Source organism: Durio zibethinus, chromosome 21 (assembly GCF_047325235.1).
Source record: "Durio zibethinus cultivar Kanyao isolate XHJ-2024 chromosome 21, ASM4732523v1, whole genome shotgun sequence".
Classification (NCBI taxonomy): domain Eukaryota; kingdom Viridiplantae; phylum Streptophyta; class Magnoliopsida; order Malvales; family Malvaceae; genus Durio; species Durio zibethinus.
In genome coordinates, this window is record NC_143182.1 from 18,125,810 (window position 1) to 18,146,888 (window position 21,079).

Here is a 21,079-nt window from a genome sequence, read left to right on the forward strand (position 1 = left end):
TATATAAGTATAAGCTAAAATAATAAAGAAGTCCATGGACTTTATCACTTTATTTAGAAAAGCTCATATATTTTTATTGCACTTAAATAAACCATTAATATTTACTTTGCACCTAAGTAAATTAGAGACATCAATGGATAGGGTATGGGACAGGAGTATTTCTCATCTCCATCCCTAATTTTTTATATTATATTCATCTGTGTATCGATATCTAATAAATATTTTAAATTTATCTTTATTTTTATCCCCGTACATATTTAACGAGTATAAATAATCTTCGCATCCGTAATTTTAAAAAAATAAAAAATAAAATTTATTTTTTAATTTTTAACTTCAACATTTATATATTTTTTTATAAATATATATTTTAAATATAAATATATTAATTACAATTAATCTAAAATAATAATTATATTATTAAATATACATATAAATATAAATAAATATATGTATATTATATATGAGAGGTGCTACATTACTCATCCCTATAGCCTGACTGAATAAAAAATTTAAAATCATACACATCTTTATCCCTATCCTAAAAATTTAATACTCATCTTTTTTTCATTAGAATAAAAAATTGGTTTCCAAGAAAAATCCAAATATATAAAATAAATTTTTAAACTTTAATTTATATCTAAATAAGTTCTTATCTTTTAATTTATACTTAAATAAATTTTTAATATAACTCATTTTTTCTAAATAAAGCCGTACTTGAACATTAATAAAAAAAAAGTTTATTTGAGTATAATAAAAATATAAAGACTTATCTTTTAATATTTTAGCCTACAAATAATAATAAAAGGTTCTTCTCTGATATTACTAAAATGTTTTCAGAAAAAATAAAAAAAGTTGTGGACAAGTTTTCCAGACTTAAAATAACAAATTCGGCGACAATGCAAAGAAACCTTCTTAAGGCCCAAACCAATTCAACCCTAATATCCTGCCCTCTTTATTCACACCCTGAAACTCGACCAAATCCACACCAACACTCAAAACAGATGACTAACCCACCACCCAAAATCATAAAAATAGGTTAACCCCATCCTTAGCTTCACCCCTCCCCCCTACCGCTAACCCTAACCCTAACCCTAACCCCAACCCCAAACCCAACCCCTCCAGGAAGAAAGCCTAGCCATGGACTCCACCCCACTCCTGCCCCAGCCCCTTGTACCCTCTGCCTCCAAACTACCAATCAAACGCAAAACCCCTTTGCCCCAAGACTCCCAGCAACCACAATTCCACATCCCAAAACTTGAATTCGGACCAATCTCAGTTCCTCCCTGTGATGGCTCACCAACCAAACCCAAACCCCCTGCTTTCAAATTCCACCGAATCTGGACCGAGCCTGACGAGATCAGCTTCCTCCAAGGCCTTCTCCAATCTCATTCCCTCTCTTTCCCCAAAGACCTCCCCATTTTTTACTCCAACTTTTCCAATTCCATTTCCCAACCTTACACCAAGTCCCAACTCTCCGAAAAGCTTAGACGTCTCCGCAAAAAGTTCCGGGTCATTTCCTCTAGGCTGGCTCGAGGGTTGAACCTCTCTGCTCTCTCAGCTCATGATCAAGCTTTATTTGATCTTTCTAAAAGGCTTTGGAGTCGTGAGTTTGCTTCCACTTCCCCTTTTGGTAAGAATTCTTCCGGCTTTAATCTTGGGTTTTCACAAGATCATGAAAATAATGGCGTTGATGGGAATGATTTTGATGATTGTGATATGATTGATAATGATTGGGAAGTGAAGATTAATGAGGTTAATGTGAGTTATGATTTTGGTGGGGGAAGAGGTGAGGTGATTAATGGCGAGGCAATTGATGGAGTCGTTGTAAAAAGCGTTTTGGACGTGTTTGACGAGTGTTTTAAAGAGGTTCGGATGGCTTTCGCAAAGCAGGGTGTAGCTTGGATGGATACAATGCAGAGGAGGTGGAAGAAGCAAAGGGTTTCCGAGCTCAACGTGTTGGGGAGGCGCCTGAGGTTGGCTATCGAGAATTCTCTGACTAGGGGATGAGTATTTCTAAAATTGGTGGAATATTGCGCATCATTTGAGATAAAAAAAAGTTTGTATATTCTAGTTCAATGTAGATAAATTTTCAGGTTGGTTTACTTTTCAATTTATTTTCATTTTGGAGCTTTTAAGTTAATAAAATTTTGTTCTTTTACATGATATACTTGTGAAGTTGTGGATGGTAGTTTTTGAATGTTGAATACTTTCAATGTCTATGAAGTTTCTGTGAATTCAATAGCTATTGTTTTGAGCAATTTGAGAATGACTTATTAAACGGTATGAATAGATTGTTTGATAGAAGCATCTGAAAATTTCACTTAAATAATTTCAATTGTAATGTTTTCACTGTGGACCCTTTTGAACATTAGCATGCTGTGAATAGATTCTGCCCTATGTAAACTTTTCTCCGTCTTGCTTATTGAAAATTAAAGAGGAAGAAGTGAAATATAGGAATTTAGGGAAGAAAAAATAGGAGGAAGAGAGAGAACCAAGGAGAAAATCACTATACTCAAGTCTCAAATACCAGTGAATATCTTATTAATCCAAAGTTGCTAGAAACCAAATTTAGATAGGTACTCATAGGGTACTTTGCCAGTCCTACTACTTGATAAATGAGGACTAATTAATATAAAATTATTTAGAAACCCTAATACCAGCTATAAAATGATATTTGAATCAATTGATCAGGTTCATTTTGTCCAGTGTTATTCTTTCTTAGTTTAAGAACTCGAGCTTACATTCTTTGTGTATGACTGTTTCATTCTTTCTTTGTTCTTTTGGCATGGGTTGTGAATAGTCTAAGGATGGAACGAGTGCATGTGATATGCATCATCCGAATTATGCTGTATCCAATGAGTTTATATTCCAATAACTGTGGTCCAAAAATATGAACGTGTACTTATTCCTCATTCTAACTGCTACTTAAGTGCTCTTAGGATTTTCTTTGAAAAGGATTGTTGAGAAAAATTGATAGTTGACAAAATGTTGTACATTGTTCTGTAGAGTAGTTTACAAGATCTAGGATTTGCTGTATATATCACAAGCTCTTATAAGGTGGGAAGATAGAATGAAAACAAAAAACCTTCAAATCTATTTGAAGATGCATTTTGACCTGTTTCCACAACTTTTAAATATCTAATTACTTGGTTTGAACTTTGAACAATTGAACTTGAGTTAACTCTCTTATTTTGAACTTTGAACAATTGAACTTGGGCTAACTCTATTACCAACTCAAAGAAGTGGATCCTGAGAATTGCTTTTTTTGTTACTTGTTTTAACCTGCAAGCTGCTTACGTGAGTTTAAATCATGTTGAGGGGAAGGATTGATTTCTTCAACTCAAATATAATGAAATTGGTGCTATGAGACGTGAAGAGAGATCAAAATAGTCTTAAAAACATGGTGCTATAAGAATGGGAAATGTAATAGAAAGGTGGACGAACTATGAAGTTGACTATATGTTAGCTGAATCCATGAGCTGAGAATTGCTAACTAGATGCAACCTCTTTTAATCTGTTGGCAATGCCTGTGTTTTAGCTCTATACCTTTGCTTACATTCGGTCGTATTAGTTTTATACCAGATCTGACTATTTTAAACACGACGTGGTGACATGATATGAAGAAATATATGAAAATGATACAAGGTTTAGAATTTTAGCAAAAACCGTATGTGGGTTTGACAAAAATAAAAGAAAAGTATTGTTTTGACATATTGATACGAATTGAGACATCATAATTTTTATGTTTTTTATGTATTGGACACAAAATAGACACAAATTTTCCCACATTGGTGCATGTAAGCTTTCTTGGTATATATATTATTATTTAGTTGTTGTATCTAATAATTTCTGTGAGAATTCTGTAGTTTCCTGTGGTTCTGTTAACTGAGCTAGAAAAGTCTTCCAGGGTGATATCTTGTTGATGAAAGAGCCTATAACGCATCAAGCAGTTTGTGTTTTGAAGGACTGAAAACAAGTTTCCAAGACTTCTTTAAGAGGAAATCTAATGTATTGTTGTTCAACTTTGAAAGATAGGACTAAACATTGCATTTTGATGGTTAATTTTGGCTTCTCTCTCTCTCTCTCTCTCTCTCTCTCTCTCTCTCTATATATATATATATATATATATATATATATATATATATTTAAGTAGCCTCCTTTACATACCAAAATTCATCACTTGGAAAAGGGGCATAAAAGGTCGAAGGGATGCAAAGGAGAATGGTCCATTAGGTGCATGTCATGGTCATGGCTTGGGTACATTTTTTGATCTCTAAAAATTATAATGCAAAAGGATGGTGCCTACGTTCTCCTTTTTGACTGCTAATGATTGTGATCAATAACTTGGATTTTCATGCCAACCATTTAACCGTAGTGTGGGATCCAATAGACTTTAATATAAGAAATGGATGAATGTCATTAATAAAACTTAAATGTTTGTATAGTCAGCAATATGGTTCGTTTTTAATCAAGTCATGGCCACTTTTATTGCCATAATAACTAGCAACTCTTCACATGAATCACTCTTGTAGGTTCGTTTGACTTGAAATCCTTTAATATATATTTATATAATCATATAATTAGTTCGTTTATGTTTTTTGGTTAAAAAAATTAAATTAACTTTCACATTATAATTATTATTTGTTAATTTGTTAATTTAATTTTATGCATTGTAATTAGATATGTTCAAAGGTCGGGTTATCCATCCAAATTCAAAAGTTTGTTTAAGTTTTAAGAGGGTTTAGACAAAAAAATTAAGACTTGTTAAATGGGAGGGTCTACCCTCCCTTCCCCCCCCCGAAAAAAAATCCTTTAATATATATGTTTATATAATCATATAATTAGTTCGTTTATGTTATTTAGTTAAAAAAAATTAAATTAACTTTCACATTATAATTATTATTAGTTAATTTGTTAATTTAATTTTATGCATTGCAATTAGACATATTCAAAGGTTGGGTTACCTATCCAAATCCAAAGGTCTGTTTAAGTTTTAAGAGAGTTTAGACAAAAAAATTAAAACTCGTTAAATGAGTTTGAACACAATTTTTAAATTCATTTCAATTTCATATTGAGCCTTGACCAAAATATTTAAAATTCTAACTCGGTCATATCCAGTCCGAATTTACATATATATAAATTATTTATTTATATATATGTGAATTATATAAAAATTAATTCACATATACCATATAAAAGTTAAAAACAAAAATTATATATTTTATTTTATTAATTCACATATATATAATTATATATTTTTATTTTTATATAATTTTTATTTTTAATTTTTATATATATGTAAATTAAATATAATCTTATTAAATTTAATTTAATAATATTTTTATTTTTTATTATATAAATTAAATTTAATGAGTGAATTTAGAATTTATTTTTTTTATATGGATCATGTTTGAGAAAATTTCGATATTTAAAATTTTGGGTCAAATTGATCTTAGACAAGTATATAAATTATTAATGTCAAATATGAGTTTGGCTCAAACCTAACTTGACCCATGAACACCTCTAATTATAATTTAAGATGAACTAAAATTACATTATTATTTGTTTATGTATTGTATGCAAAATCATCATTAAGGAATTCTTTAAAGTAATAGCTTTATCATAAATATTAAATCACACTCGTGCAAACTTGAAAAAAAAAATTAATTTTTTAGCTTTTGCCCAAGTACCAAAAGTGTATTATTTTTTTAATCGACTACACTTATTTTCTCATATCTTTATGATTGTTTTAATTTCTTTTCTATTTGATATAATTTTAAATGAATTATGTTAATTACTTGAATTTTTCTTTTTGTTTGAAGTACCTATATTCGAGATATATGTGATAAACGTGAGCATGAAATTTGAATAATCTAAGTATATAAAAAATTTAGAAAAAATAAATATATTCCTATTGAACGCATACTCATATTTAATACTCGTTCTTGAATTTGATTAACATAACAAAAAATAAAATACATATATATTATATAATTTTAATTGACTTCTTCATAATCAAATGTCAAAATCCGACACGGCCCAACATTTTAGGTTTTTACTAGAATCCTAAGGACCCAGTGACAAACTAGGAATTTTGTGCGGTGGAAAACCTTCCACTGCACCATGCAACCAAACCAAACCAACAATGACAAAGTTAGATTCTGTGTGTTTTTTTTTTTTTTTTTGGGTTTATATATAATTTATATATAAAAATTGTTGATAAATTTACTAATTTTGTCCATAAAAAAAGTGTCAAAAAAATTTTAAAGATATTTAGTGAAAATTTTTCTTTTGATTTTTTTATTTTTATTTTTCAATCTATGGGTGTGCATAAAATCGTAGACACCCATTGCGTCGTTTGAATCCAGTCCTGCAAATGAGTTATAAATGACCTTAAAACAAGTTCATCAACTTCTCAGTTTTTTTCATCCGAACTATTGTTTTTTCAAAATCGTTATTAACAGGTTTTTAAGTGACATTTCAACAATTAAAATCTAAAATTCTAATTTTAAGGTATCTAATTTGAGTCTTAAGATTTCTTTTTATTTTGTAATAAAAAAATCATATGTAATCAAATCCAAAATTAGTTTGATTGAGAACAAAAAAAAAAAAAAATTTGACTTGAAATTGGTTAAGAAAATAATAATTATGAGCTCCACGTCTAATTTAATTGATTTATACAGTTATTCTTAAAAATTTATATTCAATAAATTTATATTTCAAATCATAATCTCTATTTACTTTTTTTATTTTCAAGTTTCATCATTTATAAAAATAAAAAATAAAATTCTTGTTATTAGTCTATCATAATATCATTCGGATTGAGAATTTCGAACATTTAGACATGACACTACAAAAATAAAAATTGTTTGGTTACCAAAACCAAGACAGGAAGATATTGTCCCTCGGAAAGGAAAATATATTGGTTCTTTTACATTTTTATTATGTTATGTGTGTAATAATTAATTGGTTATTATAGTTGAATGTTTTAGGAGTCTAAGTAGTTTATCTTTTAGTTAGAATTTATTTTTATTTTGTCATCTAAACTTTGTTGATATTATCCTAGGTATCACTATTGTGTATGAATGCACTAGAAGTGAAGTCAACTCTCTTCAAACATCCTCAAATGCAAACCCTACTAGATGAGTTTCGATAAGTCTTTGAAGAACCCAAGGGCTTACCTCCATTAAGACCACATGACCATAAGATACCATTAAAGGAAGGTAGTGAACCAATATGTTCAAGACTTTATCGGTATCCACATTTCCAAAAGGCAAAAATTAAAAAGATTATGGAAAAAATGCTTCAAAATGGGGTGATTCGGCCAAGCAACAATCCATTTTCTTCTCTTGTTATTTTGGTTAAAAAGCATGATGGATCTTAAAGGTTTTGTGATAATTACTAGGCACTCACACTACAGAAAATTTTTCATGCAATAATGTTTGGTTATACTAACGGTCAAATTATGTCAATAAAAGAGATTTTTTCTAACAAATTTTTAATACCGTCAAAATATACCATATTTATACTAACACATTATTTAACTATAAGTATAAATAAATTTTTTTTGATGGTATATGATTATCCGTCGGTATAAATATGTTATAATTGATGATTATTATTGTAACCGTTAGTATAGTCTCAAAATAAAAAAACTATTGGCTTTTATTTGGGAAAAAAAATAGGGTTATAAAACTAAATCCCACCAACTCTTTTAACTCATTTTCTTTATCTCCACCTCCCACCGACTCCACATATTTAATCTTTACCTCCCACCAACTTTCTCCACCCGTCGGTACCTATAGCCTAACATCCACCCCCTAGCAACTCATTCCACCTCTTACCGACTCTACAAACTTAAACTCATCATTACCCATTTTGTTTTAGAGATGAATCAAAGTTGAAGCATCAAAACTCTTTTCATTCTCAAAGGTATTTTTCATTTTTTTTCATTTCAATTTTGTGCCATCAAGCATGCCTATTTTTTTTAGTCTTTCTTTTGGTGCTGGCTTTGATGATTGACCTAACATTTCTCTTTATATCCTATTAGTAGCATTCACTTCGGGAACAAGTTTTGTGAAGAAGTAATAGCTTAAGACAATTGAATGTTTGGGGTTCACTTCAAACAAAACATAATCTCTATTTTTTTTTAATTACAAGAAGTATTATTCACTTTTCAATTTTAAGGGGAGTGTGCCTTGGGTTGGAGGCTGATCCTAACTTTGTTTTGATGAAAAATTAAACAGTATATGAAATCAATCAACCATGCTGAAATTGGTAAAGTTTTGAATATTGAGGACATATGAAAGGAACAATAATCTACTAACAAATTTGTTATCAAACTTTCTTGATGAACTTCATTTTCTCTTTCTATTATACTTTGAACACCTCATTAATTTCAGTCGCTCAAAGATTTGACTTAAATTTGAGTTTTCCATCTTTTAGTATAGTTTTATTTGTGGACTGAAATTAATGAGGTGCTCTAAGTGCAATGAATCAATTTGATGCTTAGGAATCATCAATTTGTTTATATTTTTTTCCTTACATTTGAGTGATGTTGAACGATAACATAATTTCTATTGTAATCAGAGACTGCTTGAGCTAGAGAAGTGTCTGATTATCTTGAACTCAGGTGATGAGAATGCAGTCAAAGCTATAATTGAGAAATTTTCTTTGCATGTGCAACATGATGAAGATAATGTTTTAAACAAGTAAGAATACATGTGTCAACTAGAATATGGATTAGGATAAGACCAGTGGCTTTAGCATTTGTGAAACTTGATAGTTTTTATTACTTTCAGGAAGCCAATAATTGATGAGTGTTTCTCAAAAGATACTATTGTAGACATTATAAAATCATTTGTAAGTTCTTTGTCTTTCTTTTTTCAATCTTTCATATAGAAAATATATATTACAATTTCAATTGACAAAATTCCTCATAATATTCTATAGCCCTTCTTATTTAATTCACATAATTCTCTTAGTTTGAATGTACTATAATAGGAAGTGAAAGCAAGCAAAGAGGAAAATGGGTGGATTGGTCATGTATTGAAAAGGTTGAGAAGATCATTGCCAACAAGATTGAGAAAACATTGAGATCGGTAAAAGTTTTTTACTTTATGGCACCTTTCATTCATATGTTTCACTAGTTTGCTGATATTGGCATATATTTATAAGTATTGTAGAGATTTAAATTAAACTTTGGCAGAGGATTGAAGCTTGTGCTTCTAGTGTCAAAATTGAAGTTAAATTCATTCTATGATTCAAGGTTGAATTATGTTCACCATTTTTTCTATTAACAATATAGTGTCTAATCTTGACTTTTATGCATAAAAGCATTTATCTTTTATGTTAAATTTGATGCATTGTTTTAATCTTAAACATGAGATTAGTGATTTCATCAAAATCTTTTTGATGTCTATACATAAGAGTGTATCAATATTTATATGGTTAGGTATATACACAATTGCACACACCATTTTTAATTAGTTATACATATGAATATTTATATGTGTGTACATTTTTAATTAGCTGACGAAGAAACTCATCAGTGACTATTTCATCATTGGTCGTGACTTTGGTTCTATAGATAAGCATGCGAATGCTAGTATTGCAACAAGAAAAATATCTTTGATGACTGTATAACTTGTTAGAGGTGATAGATGAGGGTATAATACATCGTTTAACATTATGTTTTGCAAAAAGGGCTTTGAAGGCAACAATGATAAGAGCTTTTTGGGATGCCTTCCCATCAACACTTCCAATGCCAATACTCCAAAACTATAAACATCTTATTTTTCAATTACTATCAATGAATAAGTAAGCTCTACCAAACAAGAAAAAGAAAACAAATATGAAAAAGGATATGTAGAGCAATAACAAAATAGAAAAACGTCTTATATTAAAAGAAATTTATCATATTTATTTAAAATTTTAATTAATTTTCTTTTTAAAAATGTAATTTATATGTAAACATCTTACTTACCTTTATTTATATTATTTAGTCCTTATAAAAAAATATTTTATTTAGTAGGGATATCAATTATTTGTCAAAACTAATGGTATAATACATTGCTTATATCTTCATCCATTAAATTTGAAGTCTTTAATTGTTACTTTTGGAATAAATGATATCCAGGTTTATTAAAATTAGAAAGTTAGATTCTAATTTAAGTAATTCTCAAAACATTAGAGATCAAAATGAACATTTAGCCATTATTAATTTTTCCATATTTTTGCATTGCTGTAATAGAGTCATTTTATTCCAAACAATATAATTGCAATTCTTGTAGGATAATTTTTCTATATTTCTATATATTCACAATATACAGTAAAGAAACTATTTTATTTTTTCCCAAGTTATCTTTTATTTTTCAACATTACTTTATTTGTATATTCTACTACTTTTTTTTTAATCTATTTATCTTTTTCTTAAATTAAATAATTAAGTAATTTTTTTGAATAATTAAGTTAAAGTTATTGATAGTAATGATGGTATATCTAGCTAATTTCATTATTATTTCAAAAGTTTGATCTTAACAAATATTTAAAACAATTTCATTGACACTTCAAAAACCATGGTGTCTTATTTTAAATAGTGTTAACTTACGATTGTATTGTTTTTGTGATTATAAATAGTAAAACTAATTTTAATAATATATAGGAGTTAATTAAGTTTTAAAATTTATTAATGTAGAGAATTAAAGAAAAGAGCATTACTATTGAATAATTTTAACTTTAAAATATTATATTATATAAATCATTTCATTGATTTTAATTTCAATATTTTGATATTATTAAATATTAAAAAAAAAGCCAATGAAAGCATCACATAGGTTGTCTCAAGCTTGTTATATATAAAGTGACATTATTATAGCAAGAAGTGCAGGAAAGAAAATTATGAACAATAAATGTTGCAAATAAATAGAAACATAAAATGGTGCATTCTTTCTTTTTGGATGATATTGAGGTGATTGGCTTGAAATAATATTATTGTACAAAAATTTCTTCAATTTTGATGATGTTTGTCCTTATCTCTTTTTCGTATACTTGGCTGCACAAATAATTCTTTGAAGATTCTTGGCATTCGTAGCTTTTTTTTTTTTTTAATTTGTAAAACCTTTCATCCTCTAGCAATAAGTCTGGTTTTGAATTTGTTAAATTACAGTTGATAATTTGGTCTCAATCACTAAATTGTTAATTTAGGTGATTAATTGTTTAACATACTCTAAACATCCATATTAGTTTGGGGTTTTTTAATATTTAAAATTTCGATTTAGATTTTTTAATTAACCTCTAATCTTTATACGTGTGTACATTTTGGTGACTAATTGTATTATGGTATATTTATATGTGTGTATATTTTGGTGACAATTGTATTATGGTATATTTATATGTGTGTATATTTTGGTGACAATTGTATTATGGTAGGATTTTTTTACTATTGGATTGGGATGGCTACTATTTCATTTTGAGATAAGTTATATTTCTTCTCTAAAAGACAATCCTTTTTCTCTTTGTCTTTACAGCCACCGTTACAACTTATGATCCCCTTCATTGGCTTTGTTGTTACTATATTCATTGACACAATAGGAAGTCCCTTTCCACCTTTAGTCATTGGTTGCTTTTAAAAGGTGAGTTTGCTTGCTACCATATTATTATATTTTACAATTCTTCATCATGAAAATCACTTTTGTTGCAATTGTAACCTCTTCAAGAAAAAATCCATAAATTCAAATCATGAAAGCCATTTGTTATAAAGCCTTTTGCTTCAATTATTAGACTTTTCTTGGATTAGCTAAAAGTTTGTTTAAACCACATGTTACTTCAAATCCATCGCTTATTAGTATATTTTAAGAGTTTTTCTTTCATGGTTTTCTTATCTATTAGGACATAAAAGAGTTTTTCTTTAGATAACTTTGATTGCTATTGTCAATTTACTTCAATTTTTTAGTTGTTTTAAGAGATGATACATTAGTTATTTAAATTCAAAGTTTAATTTATTTATACCATTACCATATCAAGTCACATTATTATTTTGGTTCTTTTTTCTATATGTACATAAAATGTTAGGTAATTAAATATAATTTTATTACTAGGGCAAATCATCCTATAATCTATAAATAAGACGTGGATAAATCTCATGTTAAGAGCTAATGAAGAATACATAAAAAGGGTTACTAGTTTTTAGACTTTGCTTTTACAAGATCATTTGAGGATGGAAAAATTTGATGTCCTTGTGTTAAATGTGTCATGAAATATAAAGTGTATAGGAGAAATGCAATTGATCATATACTATGTGATGGTTTTCTTAAAGGATATGTTTGATAGGTATTTCATGAAGAGGTCTTGGATGTATGTTTATCAACTATAATAACTAATGAGAAAGATAAAGAGTTAGGTCCTAACATTCGCGATTTATTACATGATATGATGATTAAAAGAGCTTTGAATGTTGATGTGGGTAACATACAAACTGGAGCTACTAGTGGAGAGTAACACCATAGTCACAGAATTGATAGTGACAAATTTTATGGTTTACTTAATGATGTGGAGGAGAAACCATATCCAAATTGCAAAAACTTCACAAAGTTCTCCTTTATAATTTATTTGTTCCACATTAAGTGTTTTAATGATTGGACAAATAAATCTTTCAATGCATTGTTAAAGCTATTGAAACTTGCTCTACCGAAGGTAATACATTGCCAAGGTCATATCAAGAATTGAAAAAGATGATTTCTACCTTAAGTTTGGGATATGAAAAAAATTCATGCTTGTCCCAATAATTGCATGTTATTTTAGAAAGATAAGGTAAATGAAGATACGTGTTCAAAATGTGATATTTTTAGGTGAAAAGAGAGCTGAAATGATGTAAAAAATGATCATGAAGATATAGTGTTAGAAAAAAAAAAGCTACCAAAATTTTGTGTTGGTTTCCTCTAATTCCAAGACTACAAAGGTTACTCATATCTTCAAAGATTGCTCCCTTGATGACTTAGTATAAATATATGTACTAAAGATAGACATCTACGATATCCTGCAGATTCTCCAACTTAGAAAGAATTAGATTTTCAATATCTTGATTTTTTCTTTGACCCTCGTAATGTTCGCTTGGGATTGGCTTCTGATGGCTTTAACCATTTCAAAACTATGAGTGTGGCACATAGCACTTGATCTATTATATTGATACCTTATAACTTACCTCTATGGATGTGCATGAAATAACCAAACTTTATTCTATCCCTACTTATTCCTAGTTCAAAAGGTCCTAGAAACAATATAGATATCTACATACAGCCTTTGGTAAAAAAGTTGTAGAAACTTTAGGAAGTTGATGTTTAGACTTTTGATGCATTAAAAAATCAAAACTTTTAACTACATGTAGCGTTATTTTGGACCATTAATGACTTCACTGCATATGTCAATTTGTTTGGGTAGAGTACTAAGAAAGAATGTGCATGTCTTTTTGTGGATTTGATACTACATTTAAATTGTTACAACGTGGTAGAAAGTATTGTTACATGTGCCATCATAGGTGGTTACAACCCAATAATAGGTTTCGAAATAATAAAAACTCATTTGATAGGACTTAAGAATTTAGAAGTGATTCTTCACCACCATTAAGGAGTGAAGTGTTGAGATAGTTGAAGCAATGAAATGGTAATGAAGATGGGCTATGGAAAAAGAAGAGTATCTTGTTCACATTCTTTTATTAGGAACATCTTCTATTATGTTACAATTTTGATGTGATGCATATAGAGAAGAATGTTTGTGATAATATTCTTGATACACTAATTGGGTAAAAAAAAAAAGTCAAAAGATACTACAAAGCATGACTTAGCCTTGTACAAATGGGTATAATGAGTGTTCTTCACCTAAAGACTTGTCATGGCACTAGCACCCAATATTTTCCTTAAGCTTTATATCAAATGAGCTTGAATGAAAAAAATTCTTTTTTAAATATTCTTAAGGAAATAAAAACTCTGGATGAATACTCTTCCAATATCTTTACCCAAAGACTCGTCTTGGTACTAGTACCCAATATTTTCCTTAAACTTTATATCAAATAAGCTTGAATGAAAAAAATTTTTTTTTAAAGATTCTTAAGGAAATAAAAACTCTGGATGAATACTCTTCTAATATCTCATGTTGTGTGCAACTTAAGCAACGGAAGCTAATAAGCTCAAAAGTTATGATTGTAATCTCTTAATGTAAGAATTTCTTTCCGTAGCAATATAATGGTCTTTACCTGATAAGGTGTACTTGGTTCTTATTGAATTGTGTATCTTCTTTAAAGAACTTTGTTCTAAAGTTCTCTAAGAGCATAAGCTTGAATTACTTGAGTCTCAAGTTGCATCAATTCTATATGAAATGGAAAAGATTTTTCCTTCATCTTTTTTCACAATAATGGTACATGTTGTTATCCATTTGGCAAGTAAAGCAAAAATTATCGATCCAATTATTTATTGGTTGATGTATCCTATTGAAAGGTATCTCTTAAAGTGTTATAGATTTTTATACTAAATTTCAACTAGTATGTTTGCTGATGATCTTTTCTATTAAACTTCCATTTAAATAGATTTTTTCTTACTCATAAATCATATGTAAGCAATAAAGCTTGTCTTGAAGGTTCAATTGTAGAAGGTTATCCGGCAAATGAATGTATAACTTTTTATTCAAGATATTTTGATAGGATGGGCTTACTTTTAATCGACCCATCTGAAATGAAGACTAGAATCTTTTTGTAGAGGAAGATGTATCCATTCTTTCTACTATAGGGAGACTATTGGGAAGGAAAAAATGTAAAAGTTTTAATGTTAACAAGCATAAAAGGGTCTCACACATTATACTTAATAAAAAAACTATGGTTCAAGTACATCGATATGTGATATTTAATTTTGATGAGGTTGCACATTTTATAAAGTAAAAACACATATCCATATTCATGTTATAGTTAATAATTTTCTTTTGTAGTATACTGTATAGTTTTCTAAGAATTTTTTTCATGTAAAAAACATGAGCAACTTATTTAGAGGCAAAATCAGTTTTCTCGACTTACGCCATATATGAGATACAAAAATTACAAAGTGAAACTTTTCATGATTGGTTTCTTGATCATGTAAGTTGCACATCATAGTTTTGAAAATGTGATCAAAGTTTTTATAGTTAGTTAATTATTTTAATCAATTATGAAATTGCTTAGGTTGCCAATTTAGATCAACAAGGACATGTAAACATTACAGACTAATTTAGATGGCTTACTTGTGGTCTAACAAATACTGCTAGGAAATACATTGGTTATATTGTTAATGGTTTTAGATTTCATACCAAAGCATGTTATACTTAAAAACTCAAAATAATGGGGTTGTTGTAACAATTAAGATGATGAGTTATACGAATACAAGAGATACATAGCCTATTGAGGGAGAAAGTTAACTATTATGGGATTTTAAAAGATATCATTTAGTTGAATTGTATTGGTAGATTTGAGATTATGTTATTTAAATGTAATTGGATTGATATAAATAGAGGTTGTAAGAAAGATAAGTTTGGTTTCACTCTTGTGAATTTTTCATATCTAGCTCATAGTGAAACTAATTTGGTTCATGAACCTTTTGTCTTAGTTTCACAAGCTAAGAAAGTTTTTTATGTTAATGATTAAAGACATAATGGTTAGGTTCATGTCAAGCATGCAAAACTTAGAGATATATTTGATATAAGTGATGAATCATCCTTGTATAAAGACCAAGAAAATGGAAAAATTCATACGAAATTTGATGACACATATAGTACTTCAAATTAGATCAGAAGTGATTGATGATGAAAGAGTTGAGGTTACATCGTAGATGAAAAATGAGCATGTAAAAGAAGATCCATAGATGAACATAATGGGAATGATATTTTTAATTCTATGTAATAGTTTAGCTTTATGTAAAAGGTTTTGTAATGTAAGACATAGTTTACTATTACTTTGTTTTTGTGTTACCAACTTGATTTACATAATTTTATATGTGATCAAGTTATTTATTAAATTGTAATTAATTCTTTATATAGTTTGCCACAATCAAGTTCTTTTTTATATTATAGTTAGTTAATTTTTTGTATTATTAGACTTGAGATGGTAAAGCGTAGATGATTGAGTATCACTAGGGTAAATTGTGCCTCTAGTTCTCAATTGCAAGCACAATTTGAAGAACATGTGCCTCAAGAACTAAAGGCTTCACAACATGAGCCTCTACAAGAATCTCAAGAACCAATTTCTCAATCTACAAAAAGTGAAAATCAAGTTGAACAAGTGGAACATAATTCAGGTATAGAAACACTATATTTTGTTAGTACAAATCTTTATGCGTTATATTGTTGTACACTTAAAATTTTTAATGAATTTAATTGTTGTTTTGCATGTAATTTTTCCATGTAAGAAATGCTCAACATAAAAAAGCTCAAGGTCCTATATATATGGCTAATATTTAGGATTTGGAAAAAGGGAAGCGTATTGTTGTTAAGGTCAATGATGATGTTGTACCTATTGGTGATGAATCTTGCTTTTTAACTTAATTCATTGGTAGCATGACGAGAATGCCTAGCTTTGCACCAATTTTTTGTTGGCATGAAATGTCCGATGATAAAAAGGAAAAAAATGTGAAAAACATTAGAGATATCAATACGTTAATGTTTTACTTGCTAGTTAATGCCATGACAATAATCTTAGTTTCTAGTTAATAGTATCAATTCATTAGATATATTAACATTTTATTTTCAATTACCTTTTTAAAACTTTAGTCAAAGTTTGAATTTCACTAGTTTAATTCTGATGAGTGCATTGATGAAAAAATAATTCAAAAAAATTAAGTATTAGGCAATAAGAAATATGGGTGCTAAATGGAGGCAATGGAAGAATGAATTGAAATATAAATTTTATAATGAACATAAGACACCAAAAGAAATGGCTACAAAGGTTGATGATTCTCTAATAGGCAAAGATCAATTCTTGTTTCTTGCTACACATTGGTTGACTAGTAAAGCAAAGGTAAATGTTTACAAAATATAGGTATTTACATTGTTTTAACACTATGATATAATAATGAGCTATTATAATACATATTTTCTTGTTCATTTGTTTAAAAGAACAAAGTGAGACAAACAAAATAAATCGTTTAAAATTAGATAAGCCTCATTGCATAGAAACAAAATCATTCTTAAGGAACATTCAAACTTTGGTACATATATAAATTTTTTTTGTGGTACTTAGTTAAATGAATATGAAGTTTACTTTATATGTGTCGTTTTGTCATTACAATAATTAATGTTATACTTTTGTAGAAACAAGATGCTAATGTAATTCCACCTTCACGTGTTGAAGTATATATACTTTCTCGTACACATAAAGATGGAAGTATTGTGAATGACAAGGCAATTAAAATTGTCGTATTGATTTAGTTTATACTTGTTTTTACTTATGTTTAGTTTATTTGTACTAAAATATTTGTTTACAATTTTAGAAACTTATGAAAAATGGTTTAAGTGAAACTAGTGCTCAAAATTCTGAAGGTAGTTTATGGAAAAATGATGTCTATTTAAAAGTTAAAAGGCCAGGGAGAAAAGGGCATGTTGGTTGTATGGGTATAGTATCTACTTCATTTAAACAATATAATTCTTCATCTTCCAAATTGGCACAACATTAAGAAGATGTACAAAAATTGAAGGCTAAAATTAAAGACTTAAAAGAAACTTTAAGTACTGTCTTATCATTACTTCAAAGATAATTTTTAAATGAGAATATAGATGTCTTGAATACTGTTACTCACATGACAAATAAAGATGTATATATAACATTTATTTTAGTTTATATATATGTAACATGTCATTTTGATCGTGAATCTTGAATCTTATTTAAATTTATTTTGAATTATTTTTAGGTTCCTGATACTAGTAGTGCTCTAAAAATCACACGTGACAACTATCAGTCTTCAAATTCAACTCATCAACCTAATCAAAATGAAAATAGTAAACTCATCGTCACTTGATATATATGTGAAAATACTTTGCTTGATACTTGTTTCCTAGATAAAAAGCCAAAATCAATGTTTGAATTTAGGTTTTGAATCATATAATTGTTAAAATCTATCATTGTTATAATTGTGTCCTAACGGACTATTATATGAGTGGATATGAACCAAAAACTGCATTTATTTAGGATTTATTTGTTTTTTAGTCATTAGATAGCTTAGTGTTTTCTTCTAATACTAGCCAGAGAAATTGTTTTTTTGTCAAGGATTGCATATGCAACATATTTTTTATATGTACTCTAGGAAAGTACATTTATACGTGTATCGAATATCTTGTGCTTGTTGTAATTGTAGTATGGGTGTTCATCCAAACAAGTAGAGATAAAGTGATGGTTGCTACAAGAACAATATTATAGAATTTAATTCACCGCATTACGCTTCTCATGTGTATGTAAAGGTAAATGCAAGAATAATACAACAAAATTTAATTCATTGCTTTTCATTTCTCGTGTGTATGTAATTGTTGCTATTCATTGTATTCTTCCCATGTTTCTTATATGATGCAATTTGGTTTAATGATCTTTACCAATTGTTAATAGTGTTTTTATATGTATGGTCATATTTTTGTTCCTCTCATGTGGCTTTGTTACATGTAAAAATAGAAAAGAAAAGAAACAAAGAAACAAACATAAATAAGAAATTAAGAAGGGTTGTTATCATAGTGGACCTAAATGGATTCTAAGAAAAACACAAATCATACTCATATTAATTTTTTGTATGAATCATTTTTAGAATTCCAATAATTCATTTGCTTTTAACTTAATTATCTAATTGTGTATTTTATGTTATGCGAATGCTTTTTTGTAAAAATCTATCATGAGACCTCTTACTTTGGGGAGTGGTTTATTTACTTCTAGCATCATATTTGTAGACGTTCAATCATAGATATTAATTTTTTTTTTTGGATTTGATACAATGATGTTAGTTCTTGACTTATTTTAAATTTGTGGATTATAAAATAATTTGGTTGTTGTTTATTTCAAATGTTATTAAATATTTTTACTTTTTTGTGTATTTTTAGTTTATATGAAACCATATCATATTATGATTATAAACAAATTAATATTAATAATTAAAAATATAATTTAAAAAAAAAGTTTTTACCGACGCCTTAAAATTTATACCGATACATTTTACTATTAGAATATTTCAGATATACTAACAGTCATCACATATAGACAGTTGATAAAAATTAAAATAGATAAGGCTACACTGACAGGCACTAACTGTTGGTAAAAGATCCACTTATTGATTTTGCTTTATACTTTTCTTTCTGGCTGATGTTGTGCCCTAGATCTTTCGCTGCATTTTCTTTCACTTATCTTGGCTATTTTTAAATTTCTGTTGGTTCTTTCCAATATCTTTGGAAACAGGATGTCCTTTATCTAGATAACCTTGAAGGAAGTGTTGCTGTTTTGAGAAAACTTGCTAATGAATGGAAGGAGCATTCTGTGAAACATTCAACGCTTGATCCTTTGAGGGAAACTTTAAACAGTTTTAGGCAGAAGATAATGCTTTCTCAAAAAATTTAGATAGCATGTTAAATTAATTTAATGATGGCAAGCCTAAGAATCCTGTTCTTATTCATTGGGAGAACTCTTGAACTGCATTCAAACTTGTCATTTAGTATGTATAGCCTAGTTTATAATATCTTCTTTAACTCTTATATATTGATCACAAACTTTGCTTACACATTCTCAACAAGGTAGAACCATTTCTTCCTGCAAGAAAGATGTAGGTCTGTACATTTTCATTCCCCTTAGGTCTTCATGGCCTTTTGTTTGTGCAACTGGAACAGCAATATGTGATTTTATTAGTTCGCTTCCTATACCCTTATTGATAACATGGATATTTTTTTTCGCTTACAATTGGGACCTCCAGAAACCAACATTGGGTGCATATATTTTCACATGCTTTTTATGGTTTTCTACAGAGTGGAACTGATACTGGAGTTATAGCTAACTCGTTCCATTTGGTTTATAAATAGAATGAGAAAGCAGAAGATGATGTCATTGAAGGAGTCTGACAATTACTGCAAGTTGATTTTGGGACGGTTGTCAAAAGGACATGGCTGCTTGAAAGGTGTGTTAGTCGCCTTTATTGCACTAGTTGCAGGTGCCGCTGCCTTCTCCCAAAATGCCCAATCTTTGGACTTAGATAAGTTGTCTGCTATGTTTAATCCATCTCAGGCATGAGGTTATTCTCGACCAGAGTTCAGCAGCCATAGGTTTAATTATGTTCACAATAGGACACATCTTTAAGATTTAGGGCAGAGTCTCAAATGGTTTTTCCCACTTAATTTTTTAATTCTTTCAGGTTTTTACTGATACTTAAAAATCAGAACTCTGACAGGCAAAGTGTGAGTTGACAGCCTGATATTGATATATCTGGTTTTTGGTGTTCAAGTGCTATCATTGCAAAATAGTCTTTTTTTTTTGGTTAAATTGTGAATATTGCAAAATAGATTTACATAATGAAATCAAATGGGGGAATGAATAATAGTGGAAAGAAATCATATAGTTATGTTTTTGTTTTTGTTCTAATTTATATTTCTAGTTTTTCCTGATAAGAAAATGCCGAAGTGTTTAAAAGAATATCCATTAGATTGACGTGTTACAGTTTGGGTACAAAATTCTATTTGCAGTTTGCTGTATTCCGTTACTTTGTGTGTTAGCGAACTAGCATAATCATGTATGCTAGTCAGATTTCTGGTGATATCAATTCGGATGAAAATTTTTGAAAAGAAATCGAATAAATTATCCATAACTAGTCATGGAGTTATTTATCTGTTATGTTTTACAATAGTTGCTCTACAAAATTTATTTCATAGATGCTAGCACTTATTACAATTATACACCATCCACTCATAAAAAAAAAAAAAGGAAAAGAAAGTGTAGAATACACTGTCTATGTCCTTCTACAATAAATCTTTACTAGATAGGTAATCAAAACCTGTTTTTGCAATATAATCACCCAACTTATGATAAATAATGAAACAATTTTTATCAAAT

General features: G+C 28.7%; 1 protein-coding gene across 1 annotated transcript; it reads left to right on the top strand.

Moving 5' to 3' along the window:
• Window positions 1-923: 923 nt before the first annotated feature.
• LOC111305717 (uncharacterized) lies at window positions 924-4,074 on the top strand. The gene is made up of 2 exons (XM_022903464.2): window positions 924-2,093; window positions 3,908-4,074. Exon 1 carries the CDS (start codon window positions 1,138-1,140, stop codon window positions 2,005-2,007), a length of 870 nt encoding a protein of 289 aa, XP_022759199.2. The 5' UTR covers window positions 924-1,137; the 3' UTR covers window positions 2,008-2,093; window positions 3,908-4,074.
• Window positions 4,075-21,079: the final 17,005 nt, after the last annotated feature.

Excerpts from the sequence above, each read along its gene's own strand:
- LOC111305717 (XM_022903464.2), top strand. The coding sequence starts at position 1,138 with ATGGACTCCACCCCACTCCTGCCCCAGCCCCTTGTACCCTCTGCCTCC.